General features: G+C 46.6%; 1 protein-coding gene across 1 annotated transcript in view; it reads left to right on the top strand.

Moving 5' to 3' along the window:
* The first annotated feature begins 370 nt into the window (after positions 1 to 370).
* Positions 371 to 18,543, top strand: part of PDLIM1 (PDZ and LIM domain 1) — a 48,450-nt gene continuing 30,277 nt past the window's right edge. Inside the window, exons 1-2 of the mRNA XM_042908311.1 lie at positions 371 to 585; positions 17,076 to 17,227. Of these exons, the coding sequence (XP_042764245.1) occupies positions 490 to 585; positions 17,076 to 17,227 (248 nt within the window). The 5' untranslated portion in view covers positions 371 to 489. The remainder of the gene's footprint in view (positions 586 to 17,075; positions 17,228 to 18,543) is intronic.

Raw genomic sequence — 18,543 nt, 5'->3', positions numbered from 1 at the left:
CATCATTAGCATTCACGAGAAGCAAACGTGAAAATGCAGTGGACCTCTGAGGGCTGAGTTAGCACAGCACTTCCAAACTCATTTTCGAAAGCGCCGAGCCCGGCTTTGTCTCCCGCGCGGTGTGTGTGTCGGAACCTGCTTGGCTCACACCTAGCACCCGCGGCGGGGCTGGGAGCGGCGGCGGCCTGCACGGGGGAGAGGGGGGCGGGCGGGAGACGCTGCTGGGGCGGGGCTGCGGAGAACCCGGACCCCCCGACCCGCCTCGGGGCTCCCCGGGCGGGCGCGCTGGGCGGGGAGCGGCCGCGGGCCGGGCGGGGCGGGGCGCCGGGGCGGAGCCGTCCCCGCCCCCGCGCGCCCCCACCCCCGCGCGCTCCCTCCTCACGCCCGCCCCAGGCTCCCGGGGCCCGCGCCGCGCGCTCTTTCTCCGACAGCTGCCGGGAGCCCAGCGCACCGCGTCCTGCACCGTCTGTGCCCTCGGGTCGCCCCGCCATGACCAGCCAGCAGATAGTCCTCCAGGGCCCGGGACCATGGGGCTTCCGCCTCGTGGGGGGCAAGGACTTCGAGCAACCCCTGACCATTTCCCGGGTAAGAGCGCTCGGGACGCTCAGGGAGCGGGGAGCACCGAGCTGGGGAGCGGCGGACCCGGAGGGGATCTGGGGGAGGGGGTCCGGGGTCCCGCGGTCGCGCTGCCTGGAGACCAATGTTAGGGAGCCCGGGCCCGAGCTAGCACGGCCGGTCGCATCCAGGTGCGCCTCGCGCCAAGCGCTCCCCGTGCGCCTGGGGCCTCCGCCCCTTCCCCGCCGCTGCGCTCCCGGGCGAGGCGAACGGGCGGCGGCCGGGCGCGCACTGCCGGTGTCAGCGCGCGCCAGAGAGGGGGCAGTTTTCGTTCTTTCGCCACCGAAGCGCGGCCCGGCGTGTGGGCGCGCCTTGTCCACGCTCGAGGGCGTGAGAGTCCCCGCAGCTACCGCACGCTGGCAGGTATCCCGTCCCAGTTCTTCACAAGTCGCCCGAGTGGCTGAAAGTAGATTGGAAGCAGCTGGAAAGACCTGGAAGTGAGGTGGAGTAGGTGGGAAGTTTACCCGGGGCAGGTGTGATGAATTTCTGAAACAACTGGTTTTCCACTCTTTGGACTTAACTCCGTGGCCAGGTCTCCCCTCGTTCCTACCTTTTGGAGAAAGTACCGGATTTTGGAAACAAGCAAGCCCAGATAAACCCTCTTGGACATTCCCCTCCTCCTGCGGGAGATGGCCATGCCTTTTTTCTTCCTGCCGTTCCCAGGTTATCAACCAAACAGCCACTTTTGCCCAGGGATACTGGGTGGGGAGGAGTTTTCACTTTGCATGGAGGGGGAATGCTGCTTGAAAGCTTCTTGGGCCTTTCTTTGGGAAGGCCCAGGTGTAATGGGAGACCACCAGGCCCATTACCCTGGAATAAAGCAGAAACCCCAGGGAGACTCAGACTCAGGGTTTGGAGGCCCAGGCTTAGGTCTTCTAGTCTGGACTAACTGTAATGTCCCAGTGGGAGTTGCCCTATTCACTGCCTGCATCTAAAAGGCAGCCAATAAATATTTTCCAATAAATGACAAAGGGGAGCAAAAAGCATTCCCTGGTGTTAACACCCTGCCTAGAGGCCTGGTATTCCATTTTGGGGGCCATCTGCTTGCTGAAGCTGACCCTAAACTTGCCTCCCCAGTCATCTGAACATCTCTTTGTTCTTTGTGGGAGGATGGAGAGGGAAGGGAAGATCCCTGTGGGTGTTTTGTTTGTTTGTTTTTACTTAAATCCCTGCCTCCAGCGGCTGAAGGAATATGGTGGGGGGTGCCGGAGGCAAAGAACTGGGGGGCCTCTTCTTGGATTCTCTGCCAATCACTGTCCCGGCCATATTTCCTTCCAGGTAGGTCTAGCCCAGTGAGGTCTTCTCTGACTATCCCATCCCCTAAAGGGGCAGGTGACTCAGATCTTAGGCCCTGTTCCCCCTTTGTTCCACCTGCTACCCTGAGGGGACTTCTTTTATTATTCTTACAGGTACATGCTGTCTTCTCAGATACCAGCCAAATTCCTCAAGTGTAGAAACTGTGCCTTCTCCTAATCTAGACCCCTGCCCCCAAGCCTGGCACAGAGCTGAACCTGACTGTACCCAGTCAGTGTTTGCAGGCTTATTAATAAATGCTTGTCCTGGGAAGGCACATTTAGACTCGCTTACCTCATAGTCCATTTGTCCTTGCCCTTTGTGTCTATAATTAACCTGTCAGCCCTTTCCACTTCTGAATTTATATATGGCATTAAACCTTTTTTTAAGAAGTGGAGGCTATATTGCCTATCTGTTAAAAGGGCAGTTACTTCCTGTCATTTTAACTGCTTTAAAAAAGTGCAAGTGGCACTGTGCAGGAATGACTATGTGGCATGGAAACCACAACACGATATTCATTGGTTTGTACCTTCATATGTTTATTCATTTGTTTATGAGCTCGTTTACGTTTAACGAGCTTATACTGTGCAAAGCCTTGGGGTCCCAGCTATGAGAGGACACAGCTCCACTTTCAAGGTGTCCGTGGTCTAGTGAGGGAAGCTAATCTTTATAATGCCCTTGGCAGTGGCTTTGACAAGTGACAGTGACGCAGAAGAGGGGACGTTCTCATGCTCTCCGTTATACAGTTGTTTCTTCGTGTCATTATTTCTACATGGGATAAAAGATGTGTCTCCTCACCTCCTGGGGATGAGAAAGTCATCCTCAAGGGGCCCTGAGGTGGTCGTCTGAGATCTTATGGTGGTCTGGTTTCTACTTCTTACTTGAGTTGTACCTGGCGGTGAGCCTTCTTACATTTTTGTCTCTGAGATGGGGGTAACCCCGCCGTCGGCTGCCCGTTGAGGAGCATGAGAGTGCTCAGGGAACAGGAGAGGGGAGGTGTGAGCACTGACAGAGACACACGCCTTCTGGCTGGCCGGCAGGTGCACTGCATTTATCATCTGGGGCAGACACACTTTGCTGGTATGGTTTTATACACATAGACTTTGAGTCTCCACGCCAAAGCAAACCATAAAATTAGGCCAGGAGAGGAGTACCTTTCATTTGAATAAATGCATTTGCTTTCTCTGGCGTGAATTATTCTGGTATTGGCTCCAGTCTTTTGTGAAGCGACTAAAGCTTCCGGATATAACTGTAATCTTGCATGCTTGAAAGGGGTTCTTTTTCTTTTTTGTAATAAAAAAAAAAGTCATAAAATATAAATGCATTGGAAACAACTATAAAGTAAATACCTGTATAGTCCCCCACTCAGGACAAGAACTAGAACATTGCCTGCGCTCCAGAAGTGCACCAGACATAATCCTATCTTGACATATGGTAATCACCTCCTTGTTTTTTTTTCTTTATAGTTTTACCACCTAAATATGTTTCCTGAACACCATAGCTTAAGTTTACCTGTTTCTGAGCGGAATCATACAGAACACATTGTGTGTGTAGTTCTTTTACTCCTCATTGTTTATTTGTATTATTGTGATAAACTTAAAATTTCAATCCAGGTTTTCAACTTTAAATGGGCATGAACCAACTTGCTTCCTCTTCCCAGTTTCTACCCCAAGGCCCCTACTGTGGACTCTGTGATGATCTAGCCACGTATTTGCCTCTGTCCTCTGAGATTTTTTTCTCTGTCACTTCCTGCTCCAAATCTACAGTTGTCTCTCCTTAAGGTTTTTTTTCCCCCCATATCAATATCTTATTTCCTCTAGTTGCTTTCAAGGGAAGCCTTCAGAGAATCCACACCCAGACCGAAATTGCTGCCCAATTTATGTTGACTGTTTTTCTGTCCCAGCAACTGACAAAAGACAGGAAAGGGTGGGGCCAGAGATAAGGGGGTGCTCTTGGTGGGAGGAGCTGTTATTTGCCTCTTGAGTAAGCCTTTGCTAAGAGCAGTGTGGTTTTATGGGGAATGCTGTACCCTTTGCTCGGGTGTCCTAAAGGAAGCTCAATGATGGATACTTGGTAGCCAGAGGGTCTTTTCTGATTTTTAGGAGTGTTCTTTTCAGACTGAAGTAGATTTACATCATGTCCTAAGGGTCGAAAGAGCAGGGCCTGTCAAATTGTGAAAGGCAAGAAGTGTCCATAAAGGCTCACTATATTTTTATAGCCCTTGCCCCGCACCCTCCTCCCCTGGGAAATACTAGCTGCTCCAGCTGACCATGGTTGATCGAAGGCGAGAGGAGGAAGAGGGTCAAAGGGAAAAGCACTTAAGTGCTTTCAATAATTTTTTTTTTTAAGTAATCTCTACGCCCAGGGTGGGACTCAGATTGACAACCCTGAGGTCAAGAGTCAGTCACATGCTCTGACTGAGCCCGCCAGGTGCCCCTGGAATAGCACTTAAGCGAATGCTTGAGCCTACTGGCAGGAAATTCACCAAGCAGTGTTGGGACCTTCTGATCAAATACTCTGCCCTTGCCCAACCTTCTGCATGCCAGGATTTGTCTTGAAAGAGGAGAGGGGGAGAAGAATGACGTTCAGGTATTGTAGCGCGGCAAAGGACCAAGAGGAGATTATCACCTAACCGCTGAGGTCACACTCTCCTTGGCTCATCAGGACTGGGAAAAGCACCAAGCAGTTGCTTTTGTGCAGAGAGCAGAGACTGGCAGCTCCTTCCCGAGGATGCCACCCCATTGTTCCACAGAGAGCTTTGCTTTAGGTAATTTGTTTGAATTTACATAATTTTACATTGACTGAACTACTTCCTTGTAAAGAAGAGGGTAGAAATTGGTTAAAAATGAGCAAAGGTGGCTATGTCAGAAAATCAATTTTTAGAGGATGATTTGACTTCCAGTGTGTCTCAGGAAAGCCTGGGGAAAACTGCCAGAACGTCTGTATGGTACCTGGTAACATGTCCAGGGCGGAGACTCAGGCTGAGCTCCTCTCCAGTCCTGAGCACCACACTGGGTGACCCTGGGCACATTGTTCACCTTCTCTGTGGTTCAGTTATCCGTAAAGATAAAATAACCAGCAAACCCACTGGTTTTGTACCCTTTGAACACAAGGGCCTACTTCTTCACTGTTAAGAAATGTTTCAGCTTTAGGCAATATGGTATTGGTTGTACCTTCGACTATGAGTTGATTAAGAAAATGCATTCTGAATTCAGAAGTGCTTTCAGATGATTCTGTGTTGTGTTATTCATCCGTAATTATCTGTGTTCAGATGACTCTTGTGTTAATCATGAGATTGGTCTGGCTTCAAAGCCCACAGCCTTAGTCTCTATCTCATAATAATCATTTTAACAGCGGCTAACGTTTCTTGAATGCCCACTCTGTGCTAGGTGTGCACTTGCATTATCTTCTGTGTTCCCCACAACCCATGACACAGAGACACAGGACGCTCCGGCAGTAAATTGCAAAGCTGGGATTTGAAACGAGGCAGACTGGCTCCCAGGCTAGCTTTAACCACTGTGTTCTGCCTCTAGATGATCCCTGTCAGTATTTCATTGGTGGGAATCTTGGCACATAGCTCCAAGAAGTGCTAATGGTGGTACAGGTACAATGTAAGGGGTAGGGAGGACCCTCCTGGGCTCCTCACCCCAGAGCCTATCATACCCATGAGAGTTGGCCGTGGTGGCCTTAGCCCAGGTGCTCCTGGAGCTCAGAGCATCCCAGAGACCAGCACTTCCCCTCCCTAATCCCCGGAAAAGCCAGAAGCCATGGCCCCACCTGCGAGAATTGACAGTCCAGCTGTGGGATTCCATGACCACGTGGCCAGTGGAGAACAGAAGCACAGAGGATTTGAAGGATTAGAGAGAAGCCTGCCAGGGTGGGTAGGAGGGGATTTGGGGGCAGTTTTTGTGTCAAATGAAGATGACTAGGGATAAACAGATCCACGTTGCTCAGCCACTCATGGGCCTGGAAAGTGGCAGCCAAGCCAAGGCCAAAATGAAACATACCCATGAAAGCCTAAGGGAGAAGAAGGTTATTTCTGTATGGCACTTAGCACCCTGTGTGATTGTCGATGTCGTTAGCCTCATCGTGGGCGAACTGGAATGCTCCTCCATAATTGAGGCCTGCGGTGTGCTTTCACGTACGTGGTACACTGCCTTCTGGGCAAATTCCATAAACCTTTGAAATGATTTCCTGAAGAACACTATGGTCTTGAAGGAGCCTGGGTTCTTGACCAAGGACTGAGAGCCCAGTTTTTATAGATTGGACTACTCATATTACCATGTGAGACCGTAAGGACACAGGTATGACCTACAGAAGATAAAGATGTCTGAAATGCATATGGATAGATTAAATTCAGATAGGGCCACAAGGTTTTACATCCATTTCTTTTCTTTTTTAAAAATTTTTTTTAATGTTTTGTGTTATTTTTGAGAGACAGAGAGAGACAGAGCTTGAGCGAGGGAGGAGCAGAGAGGGAGGGAGACACAGAATCCAAAGCAGGCTCCAGGCCCCAGGCCCCGAGCACAGAGCCCGATGCGGGGCTCGGGCCCACAAACGCGAGATCATGACCTGAGCCAAAGATGGTTGCTCAACCGACTGAACCACCCAGGCGCCCCAACATCCATTTCTTTTTTATTTATTTATTTAAAAAAAAATTTTTTTTAACGTTTATTTATTTTTGAGACAGAGAGAGACAGAGCATGAACGGGGGAGGAGCAGAGAGAGAGGGAGACACAGAATCAGAAGCAGGCTCCAGGCTCTGGGCCATCAGCCCAGAGCCCGACGCGGGGCTCGAACTCACGGACCGTGAGATCGTGACCTGAGCTGAAGTCGGACACTCAACCGACTGAGCCACCCAGGCGCCCCATCCATTTCTTTTTTAAATGAATTGTAAAAAATACTCATGCTTCTGAAGCTGAACCCATACCCATACCCTATGACCAACAATTCTGATAGTTAAATACTCCATAGAATTGTGTCCATATGGGCAGCAAGATACATCAAGAGTTTTCAAAGCGGCACTATTCACGGTAGCCCCAAACTTGAATAATTCCAGTGTCTAGCAACAATAGGATGGATAAACAACTAGTAGTAGAGTTAGAGGACATAAAACACCACCAGCAGTTGTAGGAATTGCAACTCTGCACAATGACATGAAAGAAACATGTAAAAGGGAAAATACTATGTGATTTCAGTTATGTAAAATTAGGCAAAATTAATCCATGGTGTTAGGAGTCAGGGTCAGGTTAGCAATGGGAAGGCGGTAGGAGGGGCCTTCAGAAGTTCAGTTCGGTTTCTTTACCTAGTGCTGGGTTCGTGGGTGCCCTCTCTGTGTGAGACTCTATCCAGCTGTGTGTTTATGATTTGTGCACTCTTCTATATGTGTGTTACACTTCAATTAAAAGTTTCTATAAAAACTTGCATGCTTGGGGCATCTGGGTGGCTCAGCTGGTTAAGCATCTGACTTCAGCTCAAGTCATGATCTCATGGCTGGTGAGTTCAAGCCCCACATCGGGCTCTGTGCCGACAGCTCTAAGCCTGGATCCTGCTTCGGAGTCTGTGTCTCCCTGTCTCTCAGCCCCTCCCCCACTCACACTCTGTGTCTCTCTCCCTCAAGAATAAGTAAACATTAAAAAAAAAAAACTTTCATGCTTGTTATAAAAAAAATTAAATAACGTAACAATGTGGAATGCATAAGGTTAAGACCCCTCCCCACACCCTTCCCCAGTCCTGCTTCCCAGAGGTAAATAAACTCTTGACAGTTTGCTGCAAAACTTTTCAGACTTTTCTCTATTCGTGTAACATTTTTAACATCAATGTGCCATGTCATAGTAACTTACATGTCACGTAGACATCATTGCTTTGTACCTTCTGCCTTATTTTTACTGCAGCAAATCAAAAGTTAAAGACATCTTGATGTCATGGTGAAATGTAGTCTCAGAATCAGCCTGCTCTGGGCTCAAACTCTGTCTTGTTCACTTACTAGCTCTGTGTCCTTCGGCAGGGATAGCCCCTGAAACTTCAGTGTCTTCACTTGTAAGGTAGGGATAATAGTAATTGTCTTCAAAAGACTGTGGTGGGGATTAAGGTGATGTGTATAGAGAGGCCAGCACCATAGTGAACGCCTAGAAGGCATCAGAACTCAGTGCTATTAGATAAATACCAGTGGTGATCTGTGTATTGAGTGCTTATTATAGGCCAGACATTGTTCTAAACTTTTGACACCTGTAATGTCATTTAATCCTCCCAACAAACTAATGAGGTTGCTGCTATTATAAATTCCATTTGATAAGTAAAGAAGCTGAGCTATAGAGAGCACCTTGCCCAAGGTCATGTGGTTAGTCGATGGTTGGGCTTTGGGTTATGGATGGTAATTATTGGAGCGATTTAGAAACACATGGGGTTCATAAAGGCTTGTTTGTGAGATTCGGTGATTTCTTGATAAATTAGGGTGTTCTATTTTTTTTAACTCCTTTTTAATTTTATTCCTACCTAAGAAATAGTGTTTGGTCTTTCAGACTAGGAGAGCAGTCTCTGAGTTGTCCTTCCTCAGTGTAATAGCTTCCTTCACACTAACCATGAAGTAAAGCTGAATTAAGGCACAACTCATCTACAAGCACCCAAACCCTACTCTATTGCCTCATTTTGTTGAGAAAATGGTTACAGTGTAACATTTTGAAACTTTCTTGAGGATTTTCAGGGGAACCTGTATAAGCAAGCTCATACAGCTTCTGTGACTATAATGTAGCTTCAAAGTGTGGGCCATACCTGGGCCCACAAAGAAATTGAGTTAAAAGTACGACTTGAGAGTTCAAATTCCACATCTAAATGGCATACTGCAGGGAAGCCTGGGTGGTTCAGTCGGTTAAGCATCCAACTTCGACTCAAGTCATGATCTCACAGTTTGTGAGTTCAAATCAGGCTTCTGCTGTCAGCACAGAGCCCACTTCGGATCCTCTGTCCCCCTTTCTCTCTGCCCCTCCCCTGCTCATGCATATTCTCTCTCTCTCAAAAACAAACAAATAAATAAATAAATGGCATACTGCAGGGTTGGGTGCTGTTCTGTTGCCCACCTCAGAATCTTTTAAATTTATACCCTACTTTGATACAGCCATTAAATCCGTGGAGGTTGACCCTAACGATACATGGCACTGAGACTGAACTTGAATTCCAAATTTCCTTATTCCAGTCTTCTTTTATATAATGCTGAATTATATCATTTATGCTATCTCACCTACTCATAAGAAGAATTTAAGGTGATTTACAACACACATTTACAATATTTCAACATAACACACATCATACGGTTTAAAATAAAATTGGACCATAGAAGAGGAAAGAGATGTGCCAGACCTTTAAATCAGATGGTTTCTCTAATTGCATATCACACTGAGCTGTAAGGGTTCTGGCCAAGGCAAAATAGCAACCATGTTGAGTGATTCAGCATCTGGAATGAAATTACTTCTACAAAATGAAGTTTGCATATCACCTTCAAGGGTGTTGACCAGCATGATGGAAGCAATACACACACACACACACACACACACACACACACACACATACACATACACATATACACACACGTGTGTGTGTGTCTGTGTGTATAAAGATTTTATCTTCAAAAAAAATTTTTTAACATTCATTTTTGAGAGGCAGAGTGTGAGTGGGGGAGGGGCAGAGAGAGAGGGAGGCACAGAATCTGGAGCAGGCTCCAGGCTCTGAGCTGTCAGCACAGAGCCCAACGGGGGGCCCGAACTCACGGATAGCAAGATCATGTCCTGAGCTGAAGTTGGACACTTAACCGACTGAGCCACCCAGGCGCCCCATTTAAAGATTTTATTTATAAATAATCTCTACACCCAACATGGGGCTCGAACTCAAAACCCCGAGATCGAGAATCACACACTATACGGACTGAGCTAGCCAGGCACCCCTATACATATGTATGCATGTGGTGCACATATATGTATCATGTGTGTGTGTGTGTGTGTATATATATATGTGTGTGTGTGTATATATATATATATATATATATATCACGGTATGTATATATTTATATTCTGTTTCAGTAGGAGATAGAGAAATACTCTTCTCATGGATGTTTCTTTCAAGGGCCTTTTGTGTATCTTAATAGGAGTGTAAGCCCTTGAGGTTGTTTCTGGAGGAAGATTTTAGGGTCTGAGTATTTTTTGCTTACCTTGTAACTTCAGGGAGAGAGCTTTAGGGGAAGGGGTAATCAAACCCATGTTTCCAAACCTGATGAGCATCAACATTTTCTGGGAAGCTTTACAAAATGTATAGATTCCCCAGGGGATCTGATGACTGGCCTGCCTGGGAACAATTGCATCATCCTTGCAAATATCAGAGTTTTCCTGAGTTCTTGGTAACATGGCTCCATTTCTGGCCTGAGGTGTAGATACCAGTTCCAAGGGGCAAGGTTAACCGTGTTCTGTGAACATTCAGGAAATTGCCCTATATTCCTGTCCACAGGTGAAAGAACCTTCTGAATAGAGATAATTTTTTTCCTTAGGGAAAAAAAGCTCTGCATCAGAACTGTTTAAACTATTTGGTGACTATTTAGTTAAAATCGCTCTCTCTGTCAAAAGGGTAATAATTCAGTTTGTCATCCAGGCTGGAACACTGCTAAAAGTGAAATGGAGTGCTTCTGATAATTAAGCTGGGAAAATAGGTTAGTGTCCTGAGCCAACTAGGGTGTCTCATAATCCTAGCCATAAAGCATTTTACATTTAATTTTGCTTTACATAACTTTAAAACTAAGCCAGTGATCACACAGACACATTTGCATGAGGGGTCAGGAGGCAGCATAAATGAGTTTTGACTTGAGGGTGAGGTAGTGAGAAAACTATTAGGTAGCTGCAAGAGTGATTGGAGGTTTCTGTCTGTTAGTGCACACTCCATGGAGCTGTGAGTTTTCTGATAAGTGGCAACTGGTACCGTGTTTCTGTGTCGGGGGCGATAGAGCGTGGCGGGGGGGAGGCTGTGCCGAATGGAGAGCTCATGCCTGATCTAAGGGGGCAGAGGCTTCTCAGCCAGTGCTGATTGTTTAGGTCCAGAATTGCCAGATTTCTCACAAGGAGCTGAGAATGTAGAGTTTTGTGTGAAATTTACCAATATATAAATATTGGCGAGTTTTCCATTGTTCGTCAAAGTAGTCTTTTTAGAAAACAGCAGGGTTCTTACAGCCTGGTCCGTGTTTACGTCTCCAGCATCATCCCCTTTCTCTCCCTTTACCAGTCCACATGCTGTGCCTGTAACTTGCATGCTCTTTCCTGCCTCCTGTAGTGCCTTTACACAGTTTTAAGCAATACCTCCTCTTGGGAGTCTTCCCTGATTCCATCCACTGGCTGTTGTATGTGCCCGTCTCCCTCAGGAGATTGTGAACTCCTTGATGGTACGCACCATCTTTTTCACAGCTGCATCCAGTGCCTTGTGTGGTTCCCAGAATCTGTAAACAGTAACTTGTATTTCTGGAGCTTGACCGTGTGCTCAGCCTGAATGATTTCATGCAATCCTTGTAACAGCCTTCTGGTGTCAGGACTGTTATCACCCATGTCTCCTAGATGAAAAGAGGTGAAATATCCTGCCCAAGGACACTTAGCTTACATGTGACAGAGACACAGGACTTGAACCCTGACCGTCTGACTTCAGAAGCCACATCTTTTTTTTTTTTTTTTTAAGTTTACTTATTTTTGAGAGAGAGACAGAGTGTGTGTGTGTGTGTGTGTGTGTGTGCATGTGTTTATGTGCATGCAAGCGGGGAAGGGGCAGAGAGAGAGGGAGACAAAGGATCCGAAGCAGGCTCTGTGCTGACAGCACAGAGCCTGACGCAGGGCTTGAACTCACGAATTATGAGATCATGACCTGAGCTGAAGCTTAACTGACTGAGCCACCCAGGCGCCCCTGGAAGCCACAGCTTAATCAACAAGCTACACTCTCTTTCAGAATGTACTTAAGGAATGGCTGGTGAATGCATGACCGAGAAAGAGAAGACAGGAACAGAGGAGGGATAAAATAGAAACATGCCATTATCACAGAGGAGCAAGGGTATCTTTTCACTTATGGCCAGCGGGTATGCAAAACATTCGGTTCTGTGTAACAGCTGTGTTTAGTTATTTAGATGTAAATTGAAGAAAGCGGGAGAGCTCCATCGCAGTTCTATTCTGCACCATTTAGAAGTGAAATTAAACTCCTCAAAAACCTTAAGAGCTCAGGAGTCTGGCAGCAAGGCTTTAAAGATGCATCAGGACCTTGCAGTATAGGGTGGTTGTATGGCTTGACCTCTGAGCCAAGTGTCTGCCTGGGGGCTGACGGGTGAGACAGACGTTAAGTGAATTCTGCAGAAAATGGCAGGTTGTTCATTAATGGAAATGGTTGTGCCTAAGCCCATTTGTTCTCATGAAGCAAGAGTGGTGTTGTGTGGTCTCTGGGGAAGAAAGCTGGTAGAGGGTTTTTGAGGATGTCTCTTGAGCTAATGTGTCTGTTTCTTCGGAGGAGTGTACAGGATTGCTTTGTTAGACGTTGAAGCTGACTCCACTGTGAGCTGGTTCTAATGGAATTTGATGGTCAGGAGGAAATTAGAATAGACAGTGTGGGATACGGGGTTAAGTGGTTAGACTCTGGAGCCCACCAGCTGCGTAGCCTCATGCAAATAGCTTTAACCCCTGTTCTTTCATTTCTTCAACTGTAAGGATGCAGGTAATACCAGTTAGCTACCTGCTAGCATGGCATGAACACTGATAGGTTAACCCTCGCCAGGTACTTAAACTGTGCCTGACACATAAGAAGCATGTATGAACTGTTGGCTGTTACGATTATGATGAACAGTGTCGGGAAGATGGGAGCTCATCATTCAGGATGGAGACCAACCAGGGTTGTAGACACGGGTCTTCTCCCAGTGCCATGTTCTGATTTGGGTATTTTACTAGGGCGGGGTCACCGGGCCCAGCCCAGTACAGAGCAGCAGAGATGCTTGTCCTGGGGCAGAAAACCCCAGAAGTTTGTGACACCAGTTCCTTGTGCAGGAGGCTAAGGCAGAGGAGTCTTCTTAAATCTGGGTTTCTCTTTGGCTCTGGCAGTTAGGTTGGGAGCATCTCCTGTGGCATCTTGGTAAACAGAAAGGGGGTGGAATTTGGGATGAGGGGATGTGCTTTCAAGTTCAGGCTCAAGCCTTTAGCTGTGAGAACTTGAATCATTCATGGCTTCTCTGAATCTCAATTTCCTTATCTGTGAAATTGTCTTTTTTAATTTTTTTTTAAGGTGTATTAATTTTTGAGGGACAGAGACAGAGGGAAAGCAGGGGAGGGGCAGAGAGAGAAAGGGAGACACAGAACCTGAAGCAGGCTCCAGGCTCTGACCTGTCAGCACAGAGCCCGACGCGGGGCTCGAACTCACGTACTGTGAGACCTTGACCTGAGCCAAAGTCAGACGCTTAACAGACTGAGCCACCCAGGTGCCCCTTTGTGAAATTGTCATATGTTGGTGGTGAGGTCATCAAACACTAGATTGAATGTGAAAGGGCTTTGCATTGTTTAAATCCATTTTTTTTTTTTCAAAAGTAAAAGTGATCTGTTTCTCTGTGTGATCTCATCCAAGTCCCAGCTGATGATATTGTCTTATAACTTTCTGAGATTTCCCTTAGCTTCCCATCAGTTTGTCTTTAAAAAAAAAAAAAAAAATCAGACCAGGAAACGGGGTGGTCAGGGCCCAGTTACTCAGGCTTGGGACTCTCAAGACTGGTTCTAGCTTGTCCAGGACCTGTCGGGATGTACTTAACAGAAATGCCTCTCCCACAAGACAGTTTGAACCAATGCTGGAAATTCCAGAGTTCTTAGAAGCTGAGCATTTTAAAGTAAAAAAGAAACTTCTATTTTCATTTTCTCAAGCCTGTCCCTTCCCACCCCACCCCCATCTCATCATTTTAGTTTTGTGGGTAGTTACATTCCAGGATAGCGCTGTTGAGGGAAATGATTATTTGATTCCTTTTGAAATAGCCATTTATGAAAGGGTATAATAAAGCAACATATTATATATTTAACAACACTAGATATTTTAGATTCAGTCATTCATTGGACAAATATTTATTGACTGCGCCAGGCACTGAGGATACCACAGCACAAAAGGCAGACAAAATCCTGCCCTCACACACCTTACTGTTTAGTAGGCCCTCAGGCATTAAGTCAGTAAACCCACAAAATAGATTTACAAATCTAATGTGACAAGTGTCATGAGGAAGAAAAACAGTGTGTTAGAAGGAAGGCGGGGATCTACCTTAGATTGGAGGTCAGGGAAGGCCTCTCTGAGAGTGGGTCATTTAAGTGTGACCTGAAGGAAGAGACTGAGTTAATCAGGACAGAGGTTACAGGAGATGCTAAGGCCCTGTGGTTGGAGAGAACTAAGGAAGGCCATGTAGCTAGAGCTTAGATGGGGGGAGTGGTATGATGAAGGTGAGGAAGGAAGTGTGGTCTGCACGGACCTTGTTAGTGATTCTGGATTTTATCCTAAGGGGTCTCTTTAACGCTATTAGATTTCACACTAATAGATTTCACACTATCAGATTTTATGATAGATGGGTTCCATCAGGCTGCTCTTTCTGGAGATAGAATTTGCCGACAGAATTATTGCCAATCCCAAACAGAGTAATGCCTGGGGCCATTTTTTTTTTTTTAAAGCAAGCTCTATGGCCAATGTGGGGCTTGAACTCACAACCCTGAGATCAAGAATCGCATGCTACACCAGTTGAGCAAGCTAGGCGCCCAAGGTCTCTTGCTTTTTACAAGCCAGATCTCTGGTAAATAGATGATGGGAAAGCCAGAAAGGAAGGTTAGGAGGTCACGATCCCTGCACTGGCTTCCTGCTACATTCCAGAAGAGTTTTGCCTGATAAAGTCATAGCATGTCTGAGCTGGAAGGGACCCCAAGGATCGAGTCATCCACCCCTTATTCCCTGGGGTCAGGGAACTGTTGGGAGGGATGGGCCATGACAACAGCATCGCACCAGCCATCTCAGAAGGGTCAGTGTTTTCAGATGGGTGAGGGCTGAATAGAAACTGTGGCTACTAGGGCGCCTGGGTGGCTCAATCGGTGGAGCGTCTGACTTCGGCTCGGGTCATGATCTCGCGGTTCGTGAGTTCAAGCCCCACGTCAGGCTCTGCGCTGACCGCTCAGAGCCTGGAGCCTGCTTCAGATTCTGTGTCTCCCTCTCTCTCTGCCTCTCCCCCTCCCCCACTCACACTCTGTCTCTCTCAAAAATAAGTGAACATTGAAAAAAAAGAAAAAGAAACCATGGCTGCTGAAAACTGCATCAGCCACAGAGGCCTCCCACACAAACCTTGTGTTCTGGTTTGGTGCCTCGAAGGGCCTCTTACCCATGGTGTGGCTTTGTGGAGACACCTGGACGTTCACAGGATCTTCCACGGTGGCTCCAAGGGGAGGCAGGATGCCCTGAGCACTGGGAGTCTGGGTGTGTTGCCACCACTCTGCTCCCGGGGGACTTGGAATCCCATCAAGGAAGGTCTTTTAATACCACAAGTCATAGACCAACCCTGGGATGACAGTAGTATTTTTAGCATACCTTGGTTTAGAAAATACCTATTAGCAAACAATTACTCTGTGGTTAGTACTGCTTCCGAATGAGTTTGTACTTCATTCATTGCAATAACATCTGTAGTTCACTTGAAAAATAGCTGTACATCTGTCGGTGTGTGAAGCAGGATATTTATTCAGTCCGCATGTATTGCTGCTCAGTAGGCAAATGGATTTGACAAGCCATTGCAGTAATTGACTGGCTTTCCCCAAGCATGGGTGGCCCATAAATTGGGAACTGCTAGTTCAGAAGCATTGGCCTGGAGCACCCAGTGGGCTCAGTCAGAAGACCGTGTGACTCTTGACCTCAGGATTGTGAGTTTGAGCCCCACGCTGGGTGTAGAGATCACTTAAAAACAAAATCTTGAAGGGTGCTCGAGTGGCTCAGTTGGTTAAGTGTCTGATTCTTGATTTCCACTCAGGTCACGATCTCACGGTTCGTGGGATTGAGCCCCGCATCGGGCTTTGTGCTGACAGTGTGGAGCCTGCTTAAGATTCTCTATCTCCCTCTCTCTCTGCTTCTCCCCCGCTTGCTCGTGGTTGGTCAGTCTCTCAAAATAAATAAACATTTAAAAAATAAGTAAAATAAAATCTTGGGAAAGAAAAAAAAGAAGCATTGGGCTGCAGAAAACCAGCCACCTATAGGAAATGATCCTAATTGTAATCAACTTCTCAGTGGGAGGAAACAGACCATGTAAGCCGCACCACCATATTTCAAAGTATTCTTTATTGCTTTTTTTTTTTAATTACGAGAATAATTCAAGATCATTGTAAAAGCCAAAAACATTATACAAATGTATAACTGTGAACAATTTTGTGTGAAGTGTTCCAATTTGTTCTGTGCATAAATAATATAAGATTTTTATAGAAATAAATAGGATGTTGCCATGCATTATGCTGTGTGTGTGTGTGTGTGTGTGTGTTTAAATGTTTATTTATTTTTGAAGGAGAGAGAGTGCAAGAAGGGGTGGGGCGGAGAGAGAGGAGACAGAGGATCTGAAACAGGCTCTGCACTGTCAGCACAGAGCCTGACGTGGGGCTCGAACTCACGACTGTGAGATCATGACCTGAGCCGAAATCAAAAGTCAGACGCTTAACCAACTGACCCACCCAGGCATCCCTATGTGTGTGCGTGTTTTTAACATACTTGGTAACTTATTTTAAGGAAGCAACAAGATTGAGTGGGAAGAACATTGGGTTTGGGTTCTGGCTCTGTAAATATACTAGTTGGATGATTAGTAATACAGTGATAAACTAGTTGGGTGATCCCAGGTAAATCACAGATCTTTCTAAGCCTCAGTGTCCTGGTCTCTAAAATAGGGACTGACATTTGTCCTCTCTTAGAAGGTTGTCGTAAGGATCCAATGACACGGTATATTGAAAAGGACTCTCTGTAAAGCATGTGTATTGCATGGATATAAAGGATTATTATTATTTAAAGTTACGATTTCAGTCCTTTTCCCCTTTGAAGTGCTCTGATCAGTGCACTTACACCAGTGGTCATTTACTCAATGGTTTCCTTGGAGACGAATAGGAACTAACCTGCTCTTCCCTTTTTTCCAGGTCACTCCCGGAAGCAAGGCAGCAATGGCTAACCTGTGCATCGGAGATGTAATCACAGCCATCGATGGGGAAAACACCAGCAGTCTGACACACTTGGAAGCTCAGAACAAAATCAAGGGCTGCGCAGACAACATGACTCTCACGGTCACCAGGTAAGGCGTGGAAATGCTCCTTCTTCGCCTGCAGGCTGCTTGTGGGAAGGTCCACCGCACCTGTCCCAGATCCCCTCCGGCCCAAGCTCTGTGCCCTGCGGCAGGCCTGCAGGTCTGTGGGATTGGGGTTTCCTCAGGTTTTTCTTTTTCCTCTCGCATTTTCCCAGTGTTTCTTATAGTGTGGGCGTCTCTCTCCAGGAGCTCTGTGTTTTCACTTGCTCCAACACAACCAACCGAAACTTTGAGGAAGTCAAATCAGTAAAGCATTGTCAGCTATGACGAAATGAAAATTTCTTCTCAGAAACCATGGAGAATCTACTTAGGATGCTGCTTGCATCACACCATGTGAAGCCGGGGTACCACCCCTGGAGGTTACAGTGGCAGAGAAAGATACCGACACGTTAGACAAAGTGCCGCGTGTAAGCTTAAGTGCTACGAGAAAGGATAGTTGAATGTTCTCAACGGGTCTGGTCGCTGCTTGAGGAGAGCACTTGGGCTTGGGAGTGGTCACTGGGGTAGAATTCCCATTCTGTTTCTGATTAGTCTTGGGCGGGGGTTGGGGGGGGGTTCCTGCAAGGACTGGATGTCAGGAGAGATTTGGTTTAATATTTGCTGGCTCCCTCTTTCCTGTTGGATCAAGTTCACATTCCTCATTCTGATCTTCTGCTTACCTGCTGTTTAATGCAATTAACCTTGGCTTCCACTGCTCTTCATCGTGGGCCCTTTGCTCAGGTTCTTATCTGAAATAGGTTTATCGCTTTTTCTACCTTGTGCTGTAGGACTAGTGGGAGGACCAGGTGTAGGGCAGGAGGTCAGAATATTTCATATATGTTAGAGCCCTGCCCCTATAGGAGGCCCCCAACATGGGGCTTGAACTCAAGAACCTGAGATCGAGAGTCACCCCACACCACTTTTTCTATCCCCTCAAAAGCACGTTTGTCCCTCATTCTCCTCTCCATTTCTACCTCAGTCCAAATCCTTTCCAAGACACTCATTCATTCATTTTTTTTTTTTATTCATCTACCAACAAATTCAACAGGTGTATCTTGTATCTGGCCCTGTGCTTGGCAGTCTAACAATACAGGATACGCATAAATGTTCTATTTCATTCTACACTAATGAAAGCTTAGACTAGACTGAGGTTTATGCTATGTGATAAGTACAAAGAAATCCTTTGCACACTCAAGAAGGGAAGCATCACTTTTATTTGGGCCAGCCAGCCTTCACACTTGGTGAGTCAGTTCCCCAGTCTGGCTCAAGAACACTGGGAGGGGTAAAGGAGAAGCTCTTTCTGTCCCGACAGAGGTAGGCCATGT

The sequence above is a fragment of the Panthera leo genome, chromosome D2 (assembly GCF_018350215.1).
Source record: "Panthera leo isolate Ple1 chromosome D2, P.leo_Ple1_pat1.1, whole genome shotgun sequence".
NCBI lineage: Eukaryota > Metazoa > Chordata > Mammalia > Carnivora > Felidae > Panthera > Panthera leo.
The sequence above is the reverse complement of the archived record's forward strand: the minus strand, read 5'-3'. Positions and strand labels throughout refer to the sequence as shown.